The sequence below is a fragment of the Coptis chinensis genome, chromosome 4 (genome assembly GCF_015680905.1).
Source record: "Coptis chinensis isolate HL-2020 chromosome 4, ASM1568090v1, whole genome shotgun sequence".
In the NCBI taxonomy this organism is placed as follows: Eukaryota; Viridiplantae; Streptophyta; class Magnoliopsida; order Ranunculales; family Ranunculaceae; genus Coptis; species Coptis chinensis.
The window spans coordinates 21038209-21062128 of record NC_141459.1 but is presented as its reverse complement, the minus strand read 5'-3'; the positions used below and the strand labels follow the sequence as shown (position 1 = coordinate 21062128).

Here is a 23920-nt window from a genome sequence, read left to right as displayed (position 1 = left end):
TTGAAATGATGGTTTAATAAGGGGAGTTCCGAGAACAAAAGCGGGGTGAAATATTATACGAAATATTGGTTTAGGGGATTTCTAACCAACTTATGTGAAACTCAAGAGAAGCTTATGAATATCCTCTGAACAAAAAAAATCAAATTAAGTTCAAACAATGTTTTAAAGTGAATTTGTTTGTTTGTTTGGAGGTTTTTCTCTACTTTTGATGTGGTGCTAGTGTGCTACTGTCGACTCTTGTTGGTAGGGCTGGTCATCGAGCTACCGAGTCGAAGTTTTGCTATCTTTCGAGCTCGACTTCATTACATGTAGAAGCTCGACTTCGAACTTCGTGATTCGAGCTTAATATTGAAGCTCAAGCTCGACTTCGCCTAGTTATACTAATAGCTTTCGAGCTCTTCGACTGCTTTTACACTTCCCGAGCTCGAGCTCAGTTCAACTTCGAAGTTGATTATGCTCGTTTGAACTTCTAAACTTCGAGCTCAAACTAAAAAAAAATGTATATAAAACATTAAAACTAGTATAAATTGTAAATTATAGTTGGGTATAAAGTATAAAATGTCGTATAAATTATAAATTATATACTACGTGTATGGGCTTTATAAAGCGGTAGCTCGCGAGCTACTCAAGCTCGAACTCGACTCGAGTAACTCGCGAGCTACTCGAACTCAAACTCGAACTACTCGCTATCTAGAATGAGTTTTAAATTAAGCTCAAGCTCGACTCATACTTTTCTGATTAGGTGTTAAATATCAACTATTCAAGTACAGATTGGGTGGCCATAAGTTTTCCTTTTGGCTGAAAATTAAATTTTTTATTTATAACATTTGTGGGTGCAAATATCATATATGTAATGCAAGTTGCTTAACTAACTAATCGTGATGATTAGTTGACTAACTAATCTCATTTATGATTCTATGAATAATATGAATTAATGAACTGATCTGTTAATCAAAATCTAGTGAAAAGTCAACTAACTTTTTAAGAAACATTCTTTCATGGAATTCTTTTCTCCTTCTTCTTCCATCTGTTTTTTTCTCTTTATTCTTTTTTGTTTGTCTTCTTTCTCTAATCCCACTGTTGCTAGAGGTGGAGAAAAAGGACATAGCTCAAATCACACAGGTTAGTTTTTTTTCTCTTCTCTCTCTCTTCAAATTCTGTATTTAGTTGCTCTTTCAAATGCCCATTGCAAATAAATCACTCAATTCTCTATTAGTGCAATAAAAATACCATCTTTATTAGAATGCATAAATAACATTCCTTGGCATTTGATCTTAAACTTAGCTGCTTGTTGTTTTATTGAACTTTTCATGATGGGCTTTTCACCCCGAGTTTATCAAAAAATTTACAGCTAAGTACTGTGATTTTGGTCTATAATTAACAACTTATTATCAGCTATGTGTGATTTATGGCATTGTAATTTACCTACAATGCATTTGGACCCTGAGCTAAAATTCTTGGTTTTATTGATCCTTTGATAGATTATAAGGAACATAATTGGATTTCTTCGCGGAACTTGTTTGCCGAGGAACAGACTTCTTCCATGTAATTGCTTTACATATTTTCGGGTTTATGTACTTAACCATATATTTTGGTACAAGTATGGTTTAGTGACAGCTAAGGTTTTTGGAATTAATAGTTTTGATGTAGCTAGTGGGTATATGTCGAACTCGGAACTTGAGAAAGCGATGAAGCAGTTTGTTAGGAGATGTAGCAGTATTTCTAGGATGTACAGGTGATTTTACGACAAGACGTTTGTATTCTTTTAACTTTGATTAATTGTATATATATTGTCATGCTGATATATTTTCTTTTTGTTTCTTAATGAACAGTATTGGGAAGAGTGTGAATGGGATTCCATTGGTAATTGGTTTCTATCAATCCTGACTAGTTTCCTTGCTTCAATTACTACTACAGTTTGCTTATGGATCGTAGTTGCTTGTAATGTGTATGTTGATATAAGCGATGTTTTGTTTTGTTTTGTTTGTAGTGGGTGATGGAAATTTCAGACAAGCCGGGGGAAGAAGAAGCTGAACCTGCTTTCAAGGTGACTGGTCTGCTTATTGGTTTTATATTTAGTGGATCTTATTTGTAACTTGGTTAGGTTAATACTTTAAACAAATTAGTTGTGAGTGTATCGGATCAACAGAAGTTTGAGTTGCTTATTATTGCAGTTTGTTGGAAATGTTCATGGAGATGAACCTGTTGGCCGTGAGCTACTGTTGCTTCTAGCAAATTGGCTTTGCGACAACTACAACAAGGATCCTTTGGTACTATTCGTTCTCTTTCACTATAACTAATAACTCTGTATTACCTCATCAAATTTGATCATGTTCTACCTTATTTGGATGGAAGTTTCATATGTCGCGAACGTACTATTAGATTCTCTATTTTTTTTTTCTCTTGTTTGTTGGTGTTGCTGCTGCTGCTGTGTTGTTTTGTGTTTGTGTGTGTTGACTGCTATACTTAAGTGTGAGGGAGTTTACTATATAAGGATATACAAAGCTTTTTGACCAAGTATAGAGTATAGACCATATTATTGTGCTCCATTTTATCGAGGTGGTACCATTTTCAAGATAGAGGTTCCAAACCACTGAAAATTCTAAGATAAAGATTACAATGGTGCAGCTAAAGGTTTCATTGGTGATATTGACTTTGCATTTGTAGTTGAGTTATGATGATTTTTTCTTCTGTAAGTTCTATGTTCATTCCTTTATGTCACTTTCTAATATATTCTGAACTGTAATTTTTGTCTCTATAGGCAACATTGATCATAAAAAATACCCACCTTCATATACTTCCAACAATGAATCCTGATGGATTTTCACTTAGGAAACGTGGAAATGCAAAATGATATTGACTTAAAACCGAGATTTTCCTGATCAAGTGAGTATTTTTCTTATTAGCATCTAGGGTTGTAAGTAGGTTATTATGCAGTCAACTTTATTTTTTTGTATGTAGTTACATTTGATATACTTCCTGTCACTCTTTTCTAGAGTAAAAATTGTGGGAAATATCAGCTGACATGAAATACACAGTTTTTCCTTTGAATGAAGACATCAGATCACAGCAACCTGAAACAAAATCCATTATGAGTTGGTTGACAGAGAGGCATTTCACAGCTTCGCTAGCTTGCATGGGGTAATACTCTTTTACATTTTCAAGATTGAAGTAGTTTAAGTCCATACAGTATAAAGTTTGTGCATTAATGTTGAAAGTCTAAAACATGTTCTTTCCGTTAACATTTCAGCTAGCAAAGTTCTTATGTACAACCTCCCAAAGTTTATTCATGATTCCATCCAGCACTAGTCTACTAACATTGTATGTCAAAGAAGCATATATAGCATGGTTTTACAACTTGGCCGCCGGTTTGAACCGGAGTCGGAGCTCCCCGGGTCGATTTTTTCATGTTGAACTGGTTCAACAAAGGATTCGGTGGTTTAAGTCAACCCAAACATTGGATATTTTCCTTTATTAACCTTAGATATATTGTAAATTTTTAGGACTTTTCTTAACAAAGAACCGGCCGGATTTTATTTGAACTGGTGGTTTGAACCGGAACCAGTCTGGTCCGATTCAGTTCAAAAAACCGGTTCTGAAAACCATGATATCTAACAAAATGAGAGTCCTTCAGATGAAAGGTTTATATCACTTTTTAGTTGAATGTAGATAACTATCTATGCATTAAATGTATCTCCTTTTATGAGAAAAGAAAAAGTATCTAGTTTGTGCCATGGATATTTTAGACGTTAGTGTTGAATGTAATTAACTTACTGAAAGTCTGATAGATTAGCATATACGTGCCCACCATGTTTGGTGTGAAGGAGAGTCTTTTAACACTGGCGTGGACCACACTGGCTTCCCTGAAGTCGGATTGAGTTAGCTCAGTCACAAATTGGAACTGAGCAGTTACATGAAAATCGACTTTGAGCCAATTGGCTTTCATGTTAATAAGCATCCAAGATTAGCATATTTATTAGCCTCATTAAATTTGAAGAGGGATTAAAGTTTTGTAGTTATCAGGTTACCTAAACTCTATTTGTTTAAAAATACGTAGTGAATGATGTGAAGTATATCCTCACTAAGTATATTTCTTGCAGGGCGCCCTTGTTGCAAACTATCCATGGGATGGATCTCAAGATAAAAGGTGTGCTTCCGCATCCTTCTTCTAACTCATTCCCCAGATTTAGACCCTTAAAGTTAAAAGTTTTCCTGTTTAATGCACCTTCTATAAAGACTTACTCTTCTCTAACAAATCATTGCTTCTTTAAGCCTGGCCTTATCAAAACAAACTAATGGAAAATATTGTTAGTTTCCTGTCTGGAGATTTTTTTAATTGATTGAAGGTCTTGGCTAGTAAGTTAGTGTGTTATGATTCTAAAAGGTTGACTACATGGAGGAAACAACATAATTGCCTTTAGGTCTTTGTGATATGACAGCTTCCCAATCTAGAAGTCATATACGCATATCCAATTTTTGTGCCCCTCTTGGCCACATCTCATGGAAATTGGGTGCATTTGCATAGTTCAAGAACCGTGTCTGCATTTTACTAATGAACAAAAGTGACATACAAGCCCATGACTTCTTGTTAGTGTCTCTTCCGTGAACCAAGTTTTTCTACAATCCTTATGTCCAGTTGTTAATGTTCAGTTACAAAAGCACATCTTGTTTCCCCATTTAAAATGAACGGAGAAGCTAAAGTGAAGATGTTAAAACTTAAAAAGTAAAAATCCAACATTATTCTGGACTACAGCAGTTATGTAATGAGATAATCTGTGAGAAATGCCATGTTTTGGATAGAAGTTATCGGACAATACACTTACTATTCTTTTCAGTTAATCTTGTTAAGCTCATTGCATTTTAGATCCATTTCAGGAAAATTTACACCGCTTGTCCTGATGACAAAACATTCCGATACATGGCAAGTCTGTATAGTCGTTCCCACTTTAACATGTCTCTGGGTGATGAATTTCTAGAAGGGATTACAAATGGTGCAGCTTGGTAAGAGCATTTCTCTCTATTTCTATCTTTATTTGATTTTCTCTTCCTCTCCTTTGAGGTGTTCAGAAGGTTAATTCGTTTGTATATGATACTCTAGGTATCCCATATACGGTGGTATGCAAGATTGGAACTATATACATGGAGGATGCTTTGAATTGACTTTGGAGATCAGTGATGTCAAGTGGCCTAATGCAAAAGAGGTTTGATATATTATAGATTCTCTAACACTTGCTTAAGACACTCCATTTAATTAATTTTGATTACTTATAGTAAACATCTTTTGATTGAGAAAACTTTTCAATGGTAGTTATTTCTCAGAAAACTTTGAAAATCCAATACGAAAATCCTATACTTCCCTCTACCTGATGTTTCTAGGTGTGTATTTAATGAGGTGGACCAACTGTTATTAGTCCAAAAAGGTATCCCTTACACCCAGTTAAGGCAGGACCGTTCATAAGATCTGATACAAAATTCATACAAAGCAACTGATTATGTCATGAGTTGACTAGAGCCTGCACTTGTCGATCCTGGAAGGAAGTCCTGGTTACATTATTGGACATAATCAAATTTACCAAATTGTCATACTTAAGAACTTTGACGTGATAATCATAGTTAGTAATTCGGTGAATAATTCGCGAATTTATCATTTTATTGAGGAAAACGTTTGAAAAGGTTAAATTTTTTTCAATGATACGGAATTATTCGTTAATTCGGCAAGCAATTTATTAATTCTCGAATAATTAACTCCCGCATTGATTCCATAGTTAGCAATTCGGCGAATAATTCGCGAATTTATCGTATTTTCACTATAAGTCTACTGTCAAATTTTCTCGTATGTTTTTTTTTAGCTTCGTATTATACTTGAATTACTTACGAACTGAACTTTTGTCATTTCCGTTTTTTTTTTAATCCGAATTGAAAAAACGAATTCTTATCAAAGCTCAAATTTTATTCGAATACTTTCTGTATCGAATTTTTGCTGCATTACGAATTGCTAACTATGGTGATAATCTAGTCTTACTGATGTCTTGATATTTAATCAATAACTTTATCAGTTTGAAGTTTAACTAACCTAAATTAAATGCAAATTGCGTGCAGAAGACGTGATACTTATAGTCTTTTATCTGTTTGCATAAGCAATTCAGCGCAATCGTTTGTCAATCTGCCCTCAGCTGTTCCAAGTTGAATATTCTTTCATTAATTTATGACATTCTTTATTTGTTTGCTGGAATATGTGCAGCTTCCAACTTTATGGGAGCACAACAGATTGAGTATGTTGAATCTAGTTGCAAGCGTTGTAAAGGTAAGATGTACCACGTCATGCCATAGAAGCGATAAAATGGTTTAGTTTTGTGTTCCTTTTTTAATAACAATAACAATAAAACCACTCAAAAATACATACCAGTTATTCAGTTACTTTTAGTTTTGGCCCTTCTATTGTCGTCTATGTAACACTAAATTCTTTAGACAGGAATACATGGAAGGATTTTTATAAATCAATGAATGGACAACCCTTGCCTGCTTCCATAGAAATCAGGGGAATCAATTACACGGTATGTTTTTTTAAACCAGTTCAAATCCAATGTCACAAATGTTCACTCTAATTTGTCCTCTGAAATGTACTATCAAATTAGCACCCACCCGTGCTTTACATACCTCATTTTATTAAAATGAACAATATTAATTGTTTTTGCCACACATCTGAAGGAGTATGCCCAGCATTAGTAAAATTCGCCCATGCATTGGCATTAGTACTTGTCCATTCAGCTGGATAACTTGAGCCAAATAGTATATTGAGAATTGAAAAATTGTATCAGAAGTTAGGTAAACACTTGAAGCCTGTGTGATCCCACCATTTATTGTTACTGACTTTTTGCTAGTAAACTGCCGAATCATGTCGCACAGATCACAAAACCATCTTATGCTGAAACTATGAAAGGTCACTCTCCTATCAGAATAATGAACTTGTGAGCATGGGTCTCATTCAGTAGTGGATTAATCTAACCTCTAATTTTATCCTGGGGGAGTTCAGTTTTATGGTAATATTTCAACATCTCTATGTAAGGGTTGAGCCTATTAGAGCTCTTTTCTGAACAGTTCACTTTAATAAGGGCCACTATACAGTTATCTGCACAACTTGTATTTGGCTGTCTAGCTGAAATGGGTCTTATTTTAGTGTTACATGGCAGACAAAAACCAACTTGGTTGGTTTTGTCTGTCTGTATCTCTTCTTTCTGTTTTTTCTTTTAGACTCTCCCTTTTCCTCTCCCTCTCCTTCTCCATCTATCTCCACATTTGGAACCCTTCACATTTGGTGGGGATCTGCTCTATGCATGCACCATAAACGATAAGCTCTGCTTTGTATTTACGCCGTATACTGCTAATCCATTAATAATATTGTAGCACCCTGAGGTACTCATTAAGATATGGTCCAATTATTCATGAACAAACTCTTTTGAAGTTGTATAGCTTGATAAACACAATGGCTGATCGTCCTCTGGGCATTATTGCATTCATTTCATATATACTGATTGGAATCAAATTTGTGAATTTACAGGTGAAAGCTGGTGATGCTTTAGGATATTACCATCGCATGGTTTCCCTGGTGAGAGCTACGAAGGTATACAGTGTCATGTCTACTCCTAAACTTTTTACATTTGGTCTGTATGCCTGGGTATCAATCTGTTGTATTAAAGACCGCCAAAGGTGCTTGGAATCTAAGTGAGATGATGGTACAAGAAAACAACGCATATTGCACAAGATTATTTAGTCTGCTAGTTTTCCTAGTCTAGTGGCGATGGTATACTTCTCATCTTTGTGATTGACCATAGGGACCTATAACATAGATACCTCTTTAAAATGAGGATTTTTTTTTATTCATTTTTTTCATAAAAAAGTTAGAACCTGTATCCCATAACCCCTTAAATCCCCTTTTTTCCCTGTGAGGTGGGAATTGAACCCAGTACCTTGGGCCCAACTTCCCAAGACTTGACCCAGCATGTTACTTGACACCTCGTATACAACAATCTTAGGTAGTTAGGTGTATCTATGATAAGCCAGTGATCCTGGAGAAGCTAAGATATTCCAACAGAAGAGTCAAGCTCTTGACTAGGGACCTACAACTATAGATACCTCTTTAAACAAAGAGGATTTCTAGAAGGCATATACAACAATCTAGTGAGGTGTACCTATGATAAGCCAGTGAACCAGGAGAAGCTATTCCAACTTCAAGAGCCTTCTCCAATGCCTGAACCCCTCCTAGGAGACATTCCGCAGTTCTTGGGTATACATAGTCCAGAGCCACCAATATTCAAACTGTAACCCCCTGTTTATGGAGTTCTTGAATCCCAAAATCTAAATACAAAACATGTAACTTACCAGAAATGTGAAGTTTACGAGCGAGTAAATTTTGCACTACGGACTCCTGTCTGAACGCAAAAGGTGTAAACACTCGAGCCACTTTCCCATACATATTAATCAACTATTCACAATATGGGGTTGAATTCTAGCAAACCACACAAAAGATGCTCACTGAAATCACTTTAAGAAAATAAGTAAATGTAAGAACAAAAAAATTCCTTCCCATCCAAAAATATGTCTCTGTTAAAATATGGATCTTATCGCCTGTCTTGTAGTTATGGCAATGCTTCCTGGATACAAGTCAAAGGCCACACATATCTTGCTGGAAGATGAATCCATGAGTGTGGACTTCATCCTGGATTTGAAAGAAGGTCAGCAGGAGCACAAACAAAAGCTAATCCAAGGTGGTTGTAACTGTGATTGTGATAACATGAGCAAGCTTGACCTGTTAGAATTTGCAGGACAAGCTAATGTACAAATTTCTCTTCTTCTTTTCCTTGCTCTTGTTATATTGGCATCTCTTTGCATTTTGTTGAGAAGAAAAATGTTACTCAAGCTCCTAAAGCGGCCAAAAAGGCCTGTTGTAGTCTAATGTTGTAAACGTTACTTCATGAGGAAAGTGATCATGTATATTATGTTGTTGAGTTAAAAGGCAATTTTCCCCTTTGTTGTACTACCTGCGATCATGTGCTACTTTACCAAATTGTTCTTTCATTCTGATCAATGTACGGTGATTACAGTATCTCACATTTTTTTTCCCTCTTGGTATACTGGTTCTGCTACCACTTTAAGGTTTTGACAAGACCGGTTTTATATGCAGCTTTTCCAATTTGTTCTTTTACTCTGATCAGTAAACATGAACTTCAACTTGAGGATTTTGGTTTAGCTTTCAATTTCATTTGTGAAGTAAGGTTAGTTACATTTTAGCTGGTGTGACACGTAATCTTGGATTGCCTAGCAGAACTCCCTTGCGTATGTATTCTATCAGGTAGATTCTGTCAATTGGAAGTTACAGCTTTAAGTTGAGATAATTAGTCGATCACAGAGTGCTGGGGCGCATTGTGCAACCCTGCAAGTTGCAGCATTTTTCAATTTTTGCGCGTCAACTCTTATTGGTTGCCCATGTTCAAACATTTGGTAAAAACGGGATGATGTTGCTAATAATTAAAGAGCTTTGTAAACTAGTAGGTCAGACCAGGAATAGGGATTGGCTGGAGGAATCAGCAATTTCGTAAGTATGAAAACAATGATGGTGTATGTCGTTCTCTTTTGTATCCTAACAATTTTGGTTATACCCTGAGTTCCAACATCCAGGGGCGGATCCAAGATTGCCACTCAAGGGGACTGTTACAATTAACATACACTACAAATATTTTTTTTGGGGTGAATTATATACTATCGTAACTAGTATTTTTTTTTTCGACGGAAACCCGAATCCGCCCCCTGCCAACATCTCATCTTGTTGGGGCCTCCGAGGCAGAGTCAGCTATTCTGACCTCTGCATCCAACGAGTCATTGGCCTTGGAAACTGATCTCTCATTGGACTGACTACGAACGCCCACTAGAATCTAATCCTAAACGAAGACATTTAAATGAAGACATTCACGACGAAAAAGATTCTAGAACTAGGATGCCCCGAGACTTTAGAAATGGCCTCTATAAGCAGTTAAGAAAATGTGGACCAGCATTAGGTATAAACTGTGGTCATGCACTACTTAATTCAATTGTTAGAAAGGAAAACCAATTGGCGGAGGAAAACCACGTGGCCCAGGAAGCTAGAAATAAAAAGTAATTATACCATGAAAACGTAAAACAAAATTGCAAGTAGAATTTGTGTTTGCTAGGTGTTTTGAGGTCTCAGACAACAATGCATCTACATGTTTAAAATCAAATAAATGAAATAAGTTTGCCGCTATATGGTACCTTTTTTATTTGGCACCAAGAACTGATATATCCTATTTATAATGCTTGAAATGAACACCAACAGGACATCATAATTAAACAATTTTAACTGAATAAATTATGGGATCACACTGAAAATTCATTAACGAGCAAGAGGATGAATGATTAAAAGGATCGTCAATGTGAATGCAACTAAACAATCTGTAGCCATAAACAATCCTATCTATGTTAAGCAATGTCTTTAATAATCCCAGATTTCAAAGAATGAAAAGCCAATTACTTAACCCATCCTAACGTTTTACAAGCCAAGCTTTAAAGACAGACTATATTAACAATGTTGCAATGTTCGTACTGAATGTAATTGGATATAAATTTTCTTTCTAGCACAAAAAACAGTATGAATATGCCTTATAGCCTTCAAACTAGTGAAAAAGGAGTTTTAAGTGTAGAACAGTTACACATGTAGTCTAATTCTAATTTACGGCGAAACACGTCACCCTTGATAATCTTGGCGGCTTGGCGCTATGTAAAGATTACAAGTAAAAATCATGACCAGCTGATTCTAGCTCTTCACAAGTAGCGATTTAAGGGTCATTTCATACTGTCAGTTCATTTCCTCAAGTACAAGAACTGCTCATTATGTGTCCGTTTCATTAGGCAGTATGCAACACCTGGATTCTCTAAACCTAAATAAACCATTCCTCCTCAAAGGAAATCTAGTTCAGCCACCAAAACATGGCAAGATTCAAAATCATGATGATCTATATTGCAGTTTTTGGTGCAATATTAGTTGTACCAGGACTCAGCTCAAAGGCCCCGGTACATAAGGATTTTATGGAAATCGGTAAAGAATGCCACGATGGGTTTGTGTTTACTCTCTCTAGAATTAAGAAGTACAAAAAGTTTTCAGCTGTACTTCCTAAAAGGGGCGAGTGGCTGTGGAATTATTGTCAAAAAATAGGTGGAACAAAGATAAGACCAGAACCATCTCTCCCTCCACGGCGTAGAATAACAAGGCCATATCCCGGGGAAAATGCACAGAACGGATCATGTAGTCCCAGCTCTCAAAAATTAGTGGAAAAGAAACTAGTTTAACATGATGTGAAACATACCATTCTACCCCTTTTAACAGAATTAAGCCTGCATTTCTATCAAAGGATTAACTAATATTACCCCCTACTAGCGCGGGGCGAGATCCGTTGAGTTCTTAGCCCCACCCCGCGCCACAAATACACACCCAAAAAAAACATCATGTTAACTAATTTCCCATCTAGGGGGGAAGCTAACAGACTAGGTATTCAAAAGCAGTCGTTCCATGATCTCAACTAGATTATGCTTGCAGACAGCTAATTGGCTCTACAGGACGTGGGTCAAACTATCCATGGGGCCAAGCTCTGTAACCCCCAACTGATGCAGTCCCATTAGAAGATGAGATCTACCAAAGATGATGCTGAAGTTAAACGTTTTGCCACAGCCAACACCCATCTTTAAAATGGAGAACCTGTTCATACACCTGCATGGTGTGCTCACATCCCAGTCTCATCTGTTGGGTTGTATGTTCCAGGTTTTACGGTTTCTGCTTTTATTGCTGAAAACAATCCAACCAATGAGACGTGAAGTGAGTATAAGCATCCAAACTCCTTCAGGAGTTTGACCCGATTCTCTCTCCCCAACCCTGACGCTAAACAAATGAGCTTCAGATATGGCCTAAATCCATGCAGTACATGACCTAATCTACAACTGAGATGTTCGTTAATGGCCAAGGGAAACTAATGTGCTGATCCTAAGACATTATAGTTGTTGAAGGACCAGTGTGTCAAGTCTTATACGTGTTCATGGCCAATATCTTATATCTAATTGAGCGCAAGTTTTGGTTCACCGGTCCCAAGTGCAACAATCCCTTGCAACCGTATCCATATACACATAACTCAAATTTGCAAACACAATTCAAGATTAGAAAATTAGTTATTGTCAATATGTTCTAACCAGAAACGATTGACTTTTCATTCAATAAAAAGAATCTGTGGCTTGTAAATACTCTTTATGCAAAAATTTGGGTAGCAGGGGAGACAAACACATAATAAATGCAAGAATTGCAGATGACGGAATTACATTAATCCTTCTTGACAGGTTCGAACTTCTGAATATCTGAGCGCCTTTGAGCAAGTAACCGCTTCATTCTTTCTAGAACACCAAAAAATTGAACCACCAATTCCTATCCACAATACTCTTGGTCCAATGCCCTGTAACATGCAACAATATATTGATGCAGAATACAACTTTCATCCTACAGGAGGCATTTTATCCTACAGGAGGCACACTGGTTTTACAGTTATGAGGTGGTGAATGTCATGACAGTTGGATGTGATGCAGAATACACCTGCCCAAAGCATGGTCTGGATCATACTTTGGCTCGACCATGGTTGATATTTGTATGTGTTTGTCCAACCCTTGTTGGGGTGGTTCTGTTTTGCATTTAAATAAAAAAAAATAAAGAAAGAAAAAATGGTAATACTCATATACTGCGGCATAAAACCTGCTAGTGTTCAGTGGTTTTGTACTTAGTAGATATCACAGATGAAAGGAGGTCAATTAACAGATGACAAACCTCATCTAACAGCTAAACATCACCAAATCACGGATGTTTTACAAAACCAATCTTTGTCATATCAAAGTCGCTTTAGAATGTTGAGCAGATCCATTATGAAAGTTTTAGTATTTTGTTAAAGTAATACCTTTAGGAGAGCAGGAGCCCCTTCTTCTCTAACAATTGTCTGAACACAGTCAAAATACCTTTGTACTGGTTTCCTGGTCCCTGCATAGAAAGTCCTCAAACAAAATGTTGTCAATACTAACATTCACATGGAAAAATGTATCAGTCTTTAATGATAAAGGATGCACCACCTGAACCATTAATCTTGTCTTGATCACATCAAGAGGAGTGGTTATGGCTCCAGTTAATGAACCTGCAATATAAGATATTCAAGTGATCTGATGAATCAAGTGCCATTAGCAGAATGATTTTACATTTGTAATGATGCCATTTTCAGTTTAGAAGCGGAAAAAATACATCGTCTATGAAACGAACTAACCTATGCTAAAACACATTTCTAATTAAGACTCTAGAAGTATATGAGGTTGTAAACATGTTAGTTAGGCACAAAAAAGAAATAAGATTGCCGGCCTGGAGTGTTGGATTACCAGCAAAAGCACCAATAATAGCATTCTCAGGGTCATTTAGTTCCCTCTTTGCCTGCATAGGAAAGGGGGGAAACCAATTATTATTCACAAGTTTAAGAATTACGGGTTCGCTTTCCCTACTCCTTTGTGGACATGAGTATACTTATGCAATGATCAAGTCTAAGGAACATCTACTTGGGTTTGGAATACAGATGTTTGCAGTCATGTGCAGAAGCATAATAACATATTGCAATATAAAGGAAACCAGCAATGCTAGAAGAACGGGAAACACAACTCTTTGTTTCCATGAAAGGGTGGTTGTATTTGTCTACCACTAATGACATGACATCAAAAAAGAATATTACCGCTAGCTTATACCCGATTCGCAGCTGCTCATAGAGGCAAAACTGGATCGCATCAAAAGGCAGATCACGCAATAAGAATGACCCATACCCCTGCATTTCCAAAGAAAAGGAAATCAAATTGGCAAAGACTTGTTCAAGGTCCATCCACTGGTAAAAACAAACATGCAACAAACTCTGCCCATACGTTCACAAAAAGTAATATCAGAAATGAAAATTAAAATCTCAATGTGATAACATGCTTCTAACTCTTCAAAGTGGCATGAAAATGAACATTTCATACCGCATATAGCCCTCTGAAACCCTCTTTAGAAACAATAAGGCGGACAGCATTTGAAGCAGAAGCAAATTGCCCAGTTTGCATCCGTTGCTTGACAACCTAAGTAAGGAGTTCAAGATGAGTACACAGCTCAGCTAGTGCTTGTTTTACATATGAGAACTAAAGTATTTAATCAATCTACCTCAGTTGGGACACGAACAAGAGAAGAAGCAGCCCCTCCAATAGCACCTGCAGTCTGCATAAACTCAACATTTTATCTATAAAGTCTATTCTTTATCATTGGTCTAAACTCTTCTATTTTTAGACCTAGCTAGGTGGAATCGCCTAATGGTTTGAATTACAGGGTAATACGTTGCGTGTTTGTAACTTTTTGGGTTCTATTGGTTGTAGTTCTCCTGTATCTGTAGGCTTTCTCAGCCTCTCTTTATGAAATATTGGTTTACCAAGCAAAAAATAATAATAATCACAAATAATGGATAAACTTCTTTAGAAAGTAAGAGAAAGCCAAAGGGTCATCAATCATAGGCTTACCAAGTGAGCCAACGCACTGAGATTTTCTGGGAAAATCTTCAATAACTTCTGCTTTGCAGGTTCATAAACACCAACAAATATTGCGGAAGCCCTATAGACATAAAATATCCATGAACAAAAGGTTTAATTCCTTGAATGGGCATGTAAAATGTTAAAGAACCAAATCACCAACCACGCTGCATGAAATCAGACGCTGAGGATTTGCTTAAAATACTTGAAGCACTAATAAAAACTATGGACCAAACCCCAAACAGTCAATCAACATTTTCATTTTATCCTACTTGTACACTTAATTAGAACTTCATTGAGGAAAGAGAACTACAGATGCACGAATAAGATGAATTTTACATGTCTAGTTAATTAAAACTTTATAGAGGAAAGAGAACTACAAACGCATACGGATCACGATGACAGAATTCAATCATCAGTGACTTATCACAATTGGGGACAAAATGGCTTATTTGAATTGGATAGTGAACCATGCGGATTCTAAATGTAAGAGGGTAAGAGTGCAAAACTGCACCAAAACTAGGAGAAATGTTATTCAACACGAATCCATTATAAACTAATACAAAAAGGGCCATTGCATCTGCTGAGGACCTAATGGGATTGTAAAAGCAAATGTAAGTTGAAAATTGAAAATTGATATTATTTTTCCTTGAAATCTGAAAAACAAGGTAAGTATGAGAAATGTCACACATGGAAAAACAACTCAAACACAAATGACACAGACTGACAAGCAGAAAACACATACAACAAATGTAGACCAGAAACCAAATTTGTGTTGTAACTAATAACAAATACTTAATAATGTAAAAACTACTCACGGTAAGACACCAGCAAGATTTCCACCTAGTCCCGAATAAAGGCCTTTCAAAAGAATTTTTCCTCCTCCACGAACTGCCTGGAATTGACAAAAACCAATGAACACTTATCCACCTTTCATAACAAAGATCTATCAGTGGTTAGGTGGATGAAACTACGAATGACATGAACATTTAGAATTTCTCATGTCTGCCTAATTATATGAATGTGCCATGCGCATAGATATACTACAGATTTTAGAGAACTAAGGATAGCAATAGCAAAGAAAACACCAGTTTTCTTTTCCTTTTTTTCTTATGTTTGATCTGCAGTTCAAGACATGTATCTTGCATTCATGTGTTGTAAAACAAATGGGTATCAAGGTCACAGGAGACATAATGTGCAAAGAATTCTGATAAGAGACAAGAAACAGAAGCCATAAAGAAAAGACCTAACCAATGAGAAAATCCTATAGAAAGGATAATCAGAACCATAAGACCATTTTCATCTGGAATTACTGAATCAGATTAAGCAAGACGTGCATGCCATATTTCAAGCCTCTTTAACTATAAGTAAGAAGTTCAAAACTATCCATATCTAAGGAGCAGTAGATGCATTTTGTTATTAACGATAAGAAGGTCAATAGTATTGCAACATGGCAAAGTTAACCTGCCTGCAAACGCGTCTTTATCGTGTCAATTGGGTATAAAGCCGTTTCAACAATAACACCAGCAGCACCTCCTGCAATAGATCCCTCTGCAAAAATAAATAAGTATCCCATTTTAACTTTACCACGGCACAATGAACAATAAAGCAATTAATGTAAAGAAAAATCTTGATAGTTTTTGGAGTGTACCAAATAAAACACGAAGAAAGTCAACTGGATTTTGTTCCAAGGTGTTCACTGATGCAAAATGTTGCTTGGTCTCCACTTTAGATTTAAATGCATCTGCAAAATCATAGCACCTGCTCAAAACAAGTAATAGAATCTCATTTCCATTCATTGCCACATACATACAACTATAAAGAGTTAACATTTTCTCAATATATACTTGTTCAAATCCAGTTTGGGTTACCTGATGAAACCTCAGGGCGTCTTTTGCTATCCATAGCCAATGTAGGAGGTCCCATTTGAGGCCCAAGAATTTTATGTACCTTGCAAAAAGAAACCACCAAAATTCAACTTAAAAATATATATATATATATAAGCTATTATACATAAGTTATTATAAAAAGAGGAAGAATTACGAGAAGAGATTGGCCTGACGATGCTGGGGTGGATACCTAGTTTTCCAGTCTTAAACCCTACTACTGAGAATTACTGGAACGGGCCGATATATCGAACTCTAAATTCCGATATAAAGAGCCAATTGTCGGAAAATATGAGACTGATATTTCAGGTCAACTCAGACTTCGTAAATATCGATATCGGTTAGACTTTTACTCGTAAGGGCATCTCCAATGGGGGGTGTAAAATTACACCTCCACCTAGGCTCCACGTAGGTGCCATTAGGATTTTACACCTTTAATTGTATAGTATTGTATAACTCATAAATATCCACACTCTATACTCTCCAATGGAAGAGTGTAAAAAAAAATAGATTTTAAACCTGACGTCACTCCAAGTGGCGTCCTCTTTAATTTAAACTCTGGGGCGTCACTTGGGTGGCGTCCGGGTTAAAAAATAAAGCTTCAAGCGTGTGTTGAAGTGGCGTCCGAAGTTTTAAGTTAAGCAGGGGCGTTATTTTAAGTGGCGTCCGGACTTTTATTAACTAATGGCGAGAGGGGGAATTCCCCACCCTCTCTATTAGCTAATAGACTATTACCTACGGTTTAGCACCCCCATTGGAGAGAGTTTTTTTATATTTGAGGTGTAAAATTTACACTCTATACGGTTTACACCCCCCATTGGAGATGCCCCAAGGGGCATTCAAAATATTAATAAACACGCAATACAAATCATGTTTACGTGTGGATGGTATTATGTCTGCATAAAACATCTCCACGGAAAATAAACCAAATCTAAAAGTTTTACCATTACTGAGAGTGGGAAACTATAGAATTTCCTATAATTAATGTTCATATTTATTCTGGGTATGAACAATCAATATTTATAACTAGATCAACATTCATATATGGATAGGTATGAACAATATTTGTTCATAGCTCAAATAGGTATGAACACTCATTATTCATAACTAATGTTCATAATTGGAGGTATGACCAATTAATGTTCATAGCTAATATTCATACATGAATATGTATGAACATGTGGGTATGAACAATCAATGTTCATAATCGGGTTGTTTCGGTTGGGTCAGGTCGTTTATTTTTTTTCTTCAGAGATATACTTGACTTTTCATCTACTTGAGCCATTATTATTTCGTGTCAAGGGTAAACTTGAATTTTCTTTTACCCCGGTTCTTGTGAGTGATTAAAAAAAAAATATGTCCTCTAAAGTTTTTTTTTTTTAGAACCCGATTTGTCGCCTAGATTCGCTCCCTGAATTAGATATGGAAACACACTTTTGTTTTGTAAAATTGAACATTGTAATTATTATGACTTGGGAAAAATAAAAGAAGAAGAAATGTAGTTATGTAATGTAGATATACCGGAATACCCATATACTCGGTGTTTTCTATTTCAAGGTCGACCATTTTTATAAAATATCGCGATATCTATTGAAATTTCAACAATAGATGCAATAATATCAACTATATGTAAAAGATATTTTCTAAATATAAAACTGTAAATATCCGTGATATATCGCTAAGTATCACAATAATAAACTGATATTTATAAATATAAGTAATATCTCATCATCTTTTATCCTTGAGAAATTGAGAGTTGCTTTTCCAAGCCAATTCCTCCAAAATTTTACAACACTTGAACATTTTATTTTTCCATCAATTCATAACCCACCTTCAAAATTGTTAATTTTTTCTTCCTCAAAAAGATCTCAAAGATAAAACTAATTAAAGATGACAAATTGGAGTTGTGTGTGATTGAATGAAGCTCAAAGGTAGGGTTTTTGATGAAAATGGAAGATGAATCAATTATATTTTTCTTTTAAATCTCGGATCAATCAATTGATCCAAATTTTCTCATTCTTAATAATTTATTTTTTTTCTTGTTAGTTTTTAAATTCCTTTTATGTGTCAATCATCATCAATTTTAACGTGAAATTGCCAAGTAAATCATTATAACTTTGCAACAATTAAATTAAAAACTTCTCACAAAAGACTTGATTTACTAATTTAGTTCATTTCCTTTTATTTAACATTTTAAATTTTCACTAATAATCCTCTTATATGTCGATATATATTGTATAAAATACCACTAATATCTCTTATAGTGTCGATAAATCATCACAAATCATTGATATTTTTAATTGGCACGATGTAAATTATCCCCGATATATCAACTATATATTTTGAGATTTCACTTAATTGACATAGTATACAATGCACTATACATGTTTTTGCACTTTGGATACTATACAATTTTCTAAGCACTAAACTACATTGTACTATCAAAAAAAATTCAGGTTGCGACCTGGGCAAATATTATGGCCAAAATCTGCTGACGTGGCCAAATTTGGAGGTTTTATAATCCTACGTGGAGACATGTCATTTTATTTATTATAAAAAACGTGTGTTGACATTTGCCACACAAAATTGAATAGCCAACAAGTTGAATGTCATTTCCGCATTTTTCCTCTCCAACTTTTCCCTCTCTTTTGATTAGCGCCCAAAAATTAGAGATTTCATCAGAAACCCTAATTGACCAAAATTTGTTGTCTTTAAGATTAAATTGCCTAATTCACACAAACCCTAACCTATATAAAACACTAATCCATATGAATCTAGTCCAGATTAAAGTAAGTTAATGTTTTTTATTCTTAAGTTAATTTTTTTTATATTGTTTTTTGTCATATTGTTGTCGGCTATTATACACGAATATTATACTATGATTGTTGTTATATTATTGATATATTGTTGCTAAATTACTGCAGTGGAAACAATTGTAATTAATCTCCATCATGGGGATTCATTTGTTACTAGTCCAGACCTTCATTACCTTGGTGGTAGGATAGAGTGCTTGGACAATATTGATCCAGATAGGTTTGGATATTTTTATTTAAAATCAATGGTGGAGGAGTTGAGGTATTATAATGTGAGTAAAATGCACTATGGTCATGCCAGCAGTAAGGGTTATATGTTAATTTTTGATGATACTAGTATTATGAAAATGCTGCAAGAAGCTAGGGCTGAGAATAGAATTGAGGTATACATTGAACATGATGTTGAGGTGGATTCAAGTGAACAAAATGTTGTGCATGATATTGAAGTAGTTGAGTTAGAGAATGGAAGACATTGAGATACAAACTCGATTCTGAGTGATAAGGTTTGTATTTAGGGATGATAATGAGTCGGGACGAGGAAGATTTTAGGTATGAGGATTTGTTGAATTGTCCGATAAATGATGAGGAGCTTATTGAAGTTAGGAAAATGATAGAAGAAAGGAAAAACGAAAAAAGACTTGAAAGAATGAAATCAATTTGGGATGATGGTGATCATGAACCGGGAAGTGAATGGTGCTTGGAGCCGAAAGCAAGCAATGAATCTTGAAGGTGATGATGATGTTGAAGCAATGAACGCTAGTCTTTAGTCCATAGCAAATGGATGGGTTTTATGTTGATGAAGGCAACAATGTGTTTATTAGTGATGATGAAGTTGACCATGGGGATGTTGATAGTGACTATATAGATTCAAGTGATTATGAAAGTCCGGATAATTGATGAGGATGATGGTATTAGAAAAACCAAGAAGTTTAGGTACCCTAGTTTTGATCCCAAGACCGATGTATTTCATGTGCAACCAAGACTAGGGATGGTGTTTGCATCCCCTAATCAGCTCAAAAGATTGTTTGAAGGATTTTGCAATTGCTCATGGGTACCAACTTTGGTTGAAGTTAAACAACCGAGGAAAAGAATCCTTGCATTATGTCTTTGAGGATTGCCCATTTAGACTATATGCTAGTTGGATGACAAGCAAGAGAAGCTTCGGATAAAGTCCTATATAGAAGAACATAAGTGTTCAAGGATATTTGATGTCCAGATTGCTAACTGTAAATGGATTGCTAGGATATATGGAGAGAAGATACTGAAGTATCCTAAAATGAAATTGAAGGATTTGAAAGAGCATATTATGCACAAGTTTAAGCTTGATGTGACATTGTGTCAGTGTAGCAGAGCTAAGCGCAAAGTTCTAGATGCAGTGGAAAATAGGTTGGCTGGTGTATATGCAAAGTTGTGGGACTACCAATTTGAACTAAGAATGAGTAATCCTGGGAGTACTATTGAGATAGAATTATTTCATCCTACACCTAATGAACCCGGCAAAGATTCAAGCATGTATATAGGGTTCTTTGCACTTATAAATGCATGGAAGAGTGGTTTGCGCACCAATTATTGGAGTTGATGGATGTTTCTTGAAGGGTGCTTGCAAGGGGAGCTACCGCAGCCATTGGTAGAGATGCAAACAATCAAATGTTCCCAATAGCATGGGCAGTTGTAGAAGTGGAAAACTCAGATAGTTGGATGTGGTTTTTGGATTTGCTGATGCAAGACTTGGGTTATAGTGAGGGTCGAGGGGTCTTGGGTTGACTATTATTAGTGACCCACAAAAGGGTCTTGTACAAGTGATAAAAGACTATTTGTTTTTGTCGAGCACATAAATTGTGCCAGACATGTATATGCCAATTTCAAGAAGACATTCCACGGTTTTGGTATAAGTTTCTGTTTTGGAAGGCTAGCAAATGTGGGACTCCTCAAGAGTTTGAACAAAACATGGATGAAATGAAAAAGTATTCTGAGGATGCATATCACCTGGTTTCCAGTCTTAAACCCTACTACTAAGAATTACTGGAACGGGCCGATATATCGAACTCTAAATTCCGATATAAAGAGCCAATTGTCGGAAAATATGAGACTGATATTTCAGGTCAACTCAGACTTCGTAAATATCGATATCGGTTAGACTTTTACTCGTAAGGGGCATTCAAAATATTAATAAACACGCAATACAAATCATGTTTACGTGTGGATGGTATTATGTCTGCATAAAACATCTCCACGGAAAATAAACCAAATCTAAAAGTTTTACCATTATTGAGAGTGGGAAACTATCGAATTTCCTACAATTAATGTTCATATTTATTCTGGGTATGAACAATCAATATTTATAACTAGATCAACATTCATATATGGATAGGTATGAACAATATTTGTTCATAGCTCAAATAGATATGAACACTCATTATTCATAACTAATGTTCATAATTGGAGGTATGACCAATTAATGTTCATAGCTAATATTCATACATGGATATGTATGAACATGTGGGTATGAACAATCAATGTTCATAACCGGGTTGTTTCGGTTGGGTCAGGCCGTTTATTTTTTTTCTTCAGAGATATACTTGACTTTTCATCTACTTGAGCCATTATTATTTCGTGTCAAGGGTAAACTTGAATTTTCTTTTACCCCGGTTCTTGTGAGTGATTAAAAAAAAAATATGTCCTCTAAAGTTTTTTTTCCGACCGATTTGTCGTCTAGATTCGCTCCCTGAATTAGATATGGAAACACACTTTTGTTTTGTAAAATTGAACATTGTAATTATTATGACTTGGGAAAAATAAAAGAAGAAGAAATGTAGTTATGTAATGTAGATATACCAGAATACCCATATACTCGGTGTTTTCTATTTCAAGGTCGACCATTTTATAAAATATCGCGATATCTATTGAAATTTCAACAATAGATGCAATAATATCAACTATATGTAAAAGATATTTTCTAAATATAAAACTGTAAATATCCGTGATATATCGCTAAGTATCACAATAATAAACTGATATTTATAAATATCGTAATATCTCATCATCTTTTATCCTTGAGAAATTGAGAGTTGCTTTTCCAAGCCAATTCCTCCAAAATTTTACAACACTTGAACATTTTATTTTTTCATCAATTCATAACCCACCTTCAAAATTGTTAATTTTTTCTTCCTCAAAAAGATCTCAAAGATAAAACTAATTAAAGATGACAAATTGGAGTTGTGTGTGGTTGAATGAAGCTCAAAGGTAGGGTTTTGATGAAAATGGAAGATGAATCAATTATATTTTTCTTTTAAATCTCGGATCAATCAATTGATCCAAATTTTCTCATTCTTAATAATTTATTTTTTTTCTTGTTAGTTTTTAAATTCCTTTTATGTGTCAATCATCATCAATTTTAACGTGAAATTGCCAAATAAATCATTATAACTTTGCAACAATTAAATTAAAAACTTATCACAAAAGACTTGATTTACTAATTTAGTTCATTTCCTTTTATTTAACATTTTAAATTTTCACTAATAATCCTCTTATATGTCGATATATATTGTATAAAATACCACTAATATCTCTTATAGTGTCGATAAATCATCACAAATCATTGATATTTTCAATTGGCACAATGTAAAATTGTAAATTATCCCCGATATATCGACTATATATTTTGAGATTTCAAAGGTCGATATGTCCCTATTTCCTAATATTTTGTACTATGATCTGGTGTACTTTGACATTGTCCTAATGTTAAATGAGAATGACAGATAGTAGTCGTAGTCTTTGATATTTTTATTAAATACGTAACCAACACTTGTTCTTCAGCTAGGAGTCTAACTTGTACCTAATATGTGGAACCAAATGAGTTAATGACCTTTTCTTTTTATAATGGCCCATTTTATTAGATTTTTCTTGTAAGGAATTGCCAAATAAAGAAGGTGACAATGACATAGTTGTGCTTATCTTGTACGACTTTTATAGTGGATTGCATATGCCGACTAGCAAAGTCGGTAAATCTTTGCGTGATGATGTTAGAGGTATAGAGCTAAGGCTGAGTCCAATGGCTCTCTATTTATTTTAAAAAGTAGTGTTAAAAGTCGATAAAGTTGAAATTTAAAAGTTCGATAAAGTAGTTAAAATAAATTTATTTTACTTTAAAAGTCGATAAAGTAAAATCAAAAAGTCGGCGTATTTAAATTTCTACATCTACATTTTTTATCGACATTTTAAATTAAAATAGAGATGAAAATATTTTAACTACTTTATCGACTTTTAAATTTTACTTTTATCGACTTTTAACACTACTTTTAAAATATTGATAGAGCTTTAATCGGACTCACCTCAAAAAATTTGGGGATGATGATCGGGGCTCGAACCCCAACAAAAAGTTACTGGTCACATTTAAAACAGATTTGTCAGTAAATTTTTTTTTTTTTTTCTAATGGATATATTTTTTTTATTATAATAAGTGATTGAAATTTGACAAAATTATCTAAATCTAGGCCTGGCAAAAACAAAGCGGTCTAGAAACGCTATTGCCTAGATTTGAGATGTTGACTTGCGGAATCTACTTTGTGTTGTTATAGCTTTCGTCAACGTTGAAAA

General features: G+C 35.1%; 1 protein-coding gene and 1 pseudogene across 2 annotated transcripts; one reads left to right on the top strand and one right to left on the bottom strand.

The window, feature by feature from the left end:
- Positions 1 to 803: 803 nt before the first annotated feature.
- On the top strand, positions 804 to 9034 carry LOC147502544 (carboxypeptidase SOL1-like; annotated as a pseudogene). The gene is made up of 15 exons (XR_015221726.1): positions 804 to 1122; positions 1482 to 1545; positions 1640 to 1735; positions 1833 to 1863; positions 1991 to 2047; positions 2175 to 2270; positions 2762 to 2890; positions 3039 to 3141; positions 4101 to 4147; positions 4876 to 5001; positions 5099 to 5201; positions 6242 to 6304; positions 6469 to 6554; positions 7559 to 7621; positions 8637 to 9034. The product of XR_015221726.1 is annotated as a carboxypeptidase SOL1-like (transcript).
- Positions 9035 to 12219: 3185 nt separating this feature from the next.
- LOC147502543 (S-adenosylmethionine carrier 1, chloroplastic/mitochondrial-like) lies at positions 12220 to 16745 on the bottom strand. The gene is given in 15 exon segments (XM_086603881.1): positions 12220 to 12464; positions 12466 to 12506; positions 12999 to 13051; positions 13054 to 13078; positions 13168 to 13229; positions 13465 to 13516; positions 13809 to 13898; positions 14089 to 14184; positions 14267 to 14320; positions 14617 to 14707; positions 15444 to 15516; positions 16090 to 16176; positions 16277 to 16369; positions 16497 to 16575; positions 16669 to 16745. Coding segments are annotated over 14 exon segments (960 nt in total). The 5' UTR covers positions 16552 to 16575; positions 16669 to 16745; the 3' UTR covers positions 12220 to 12376.
- Positions 16746 to 23920: the final 7175 nt, after the last annotated feature.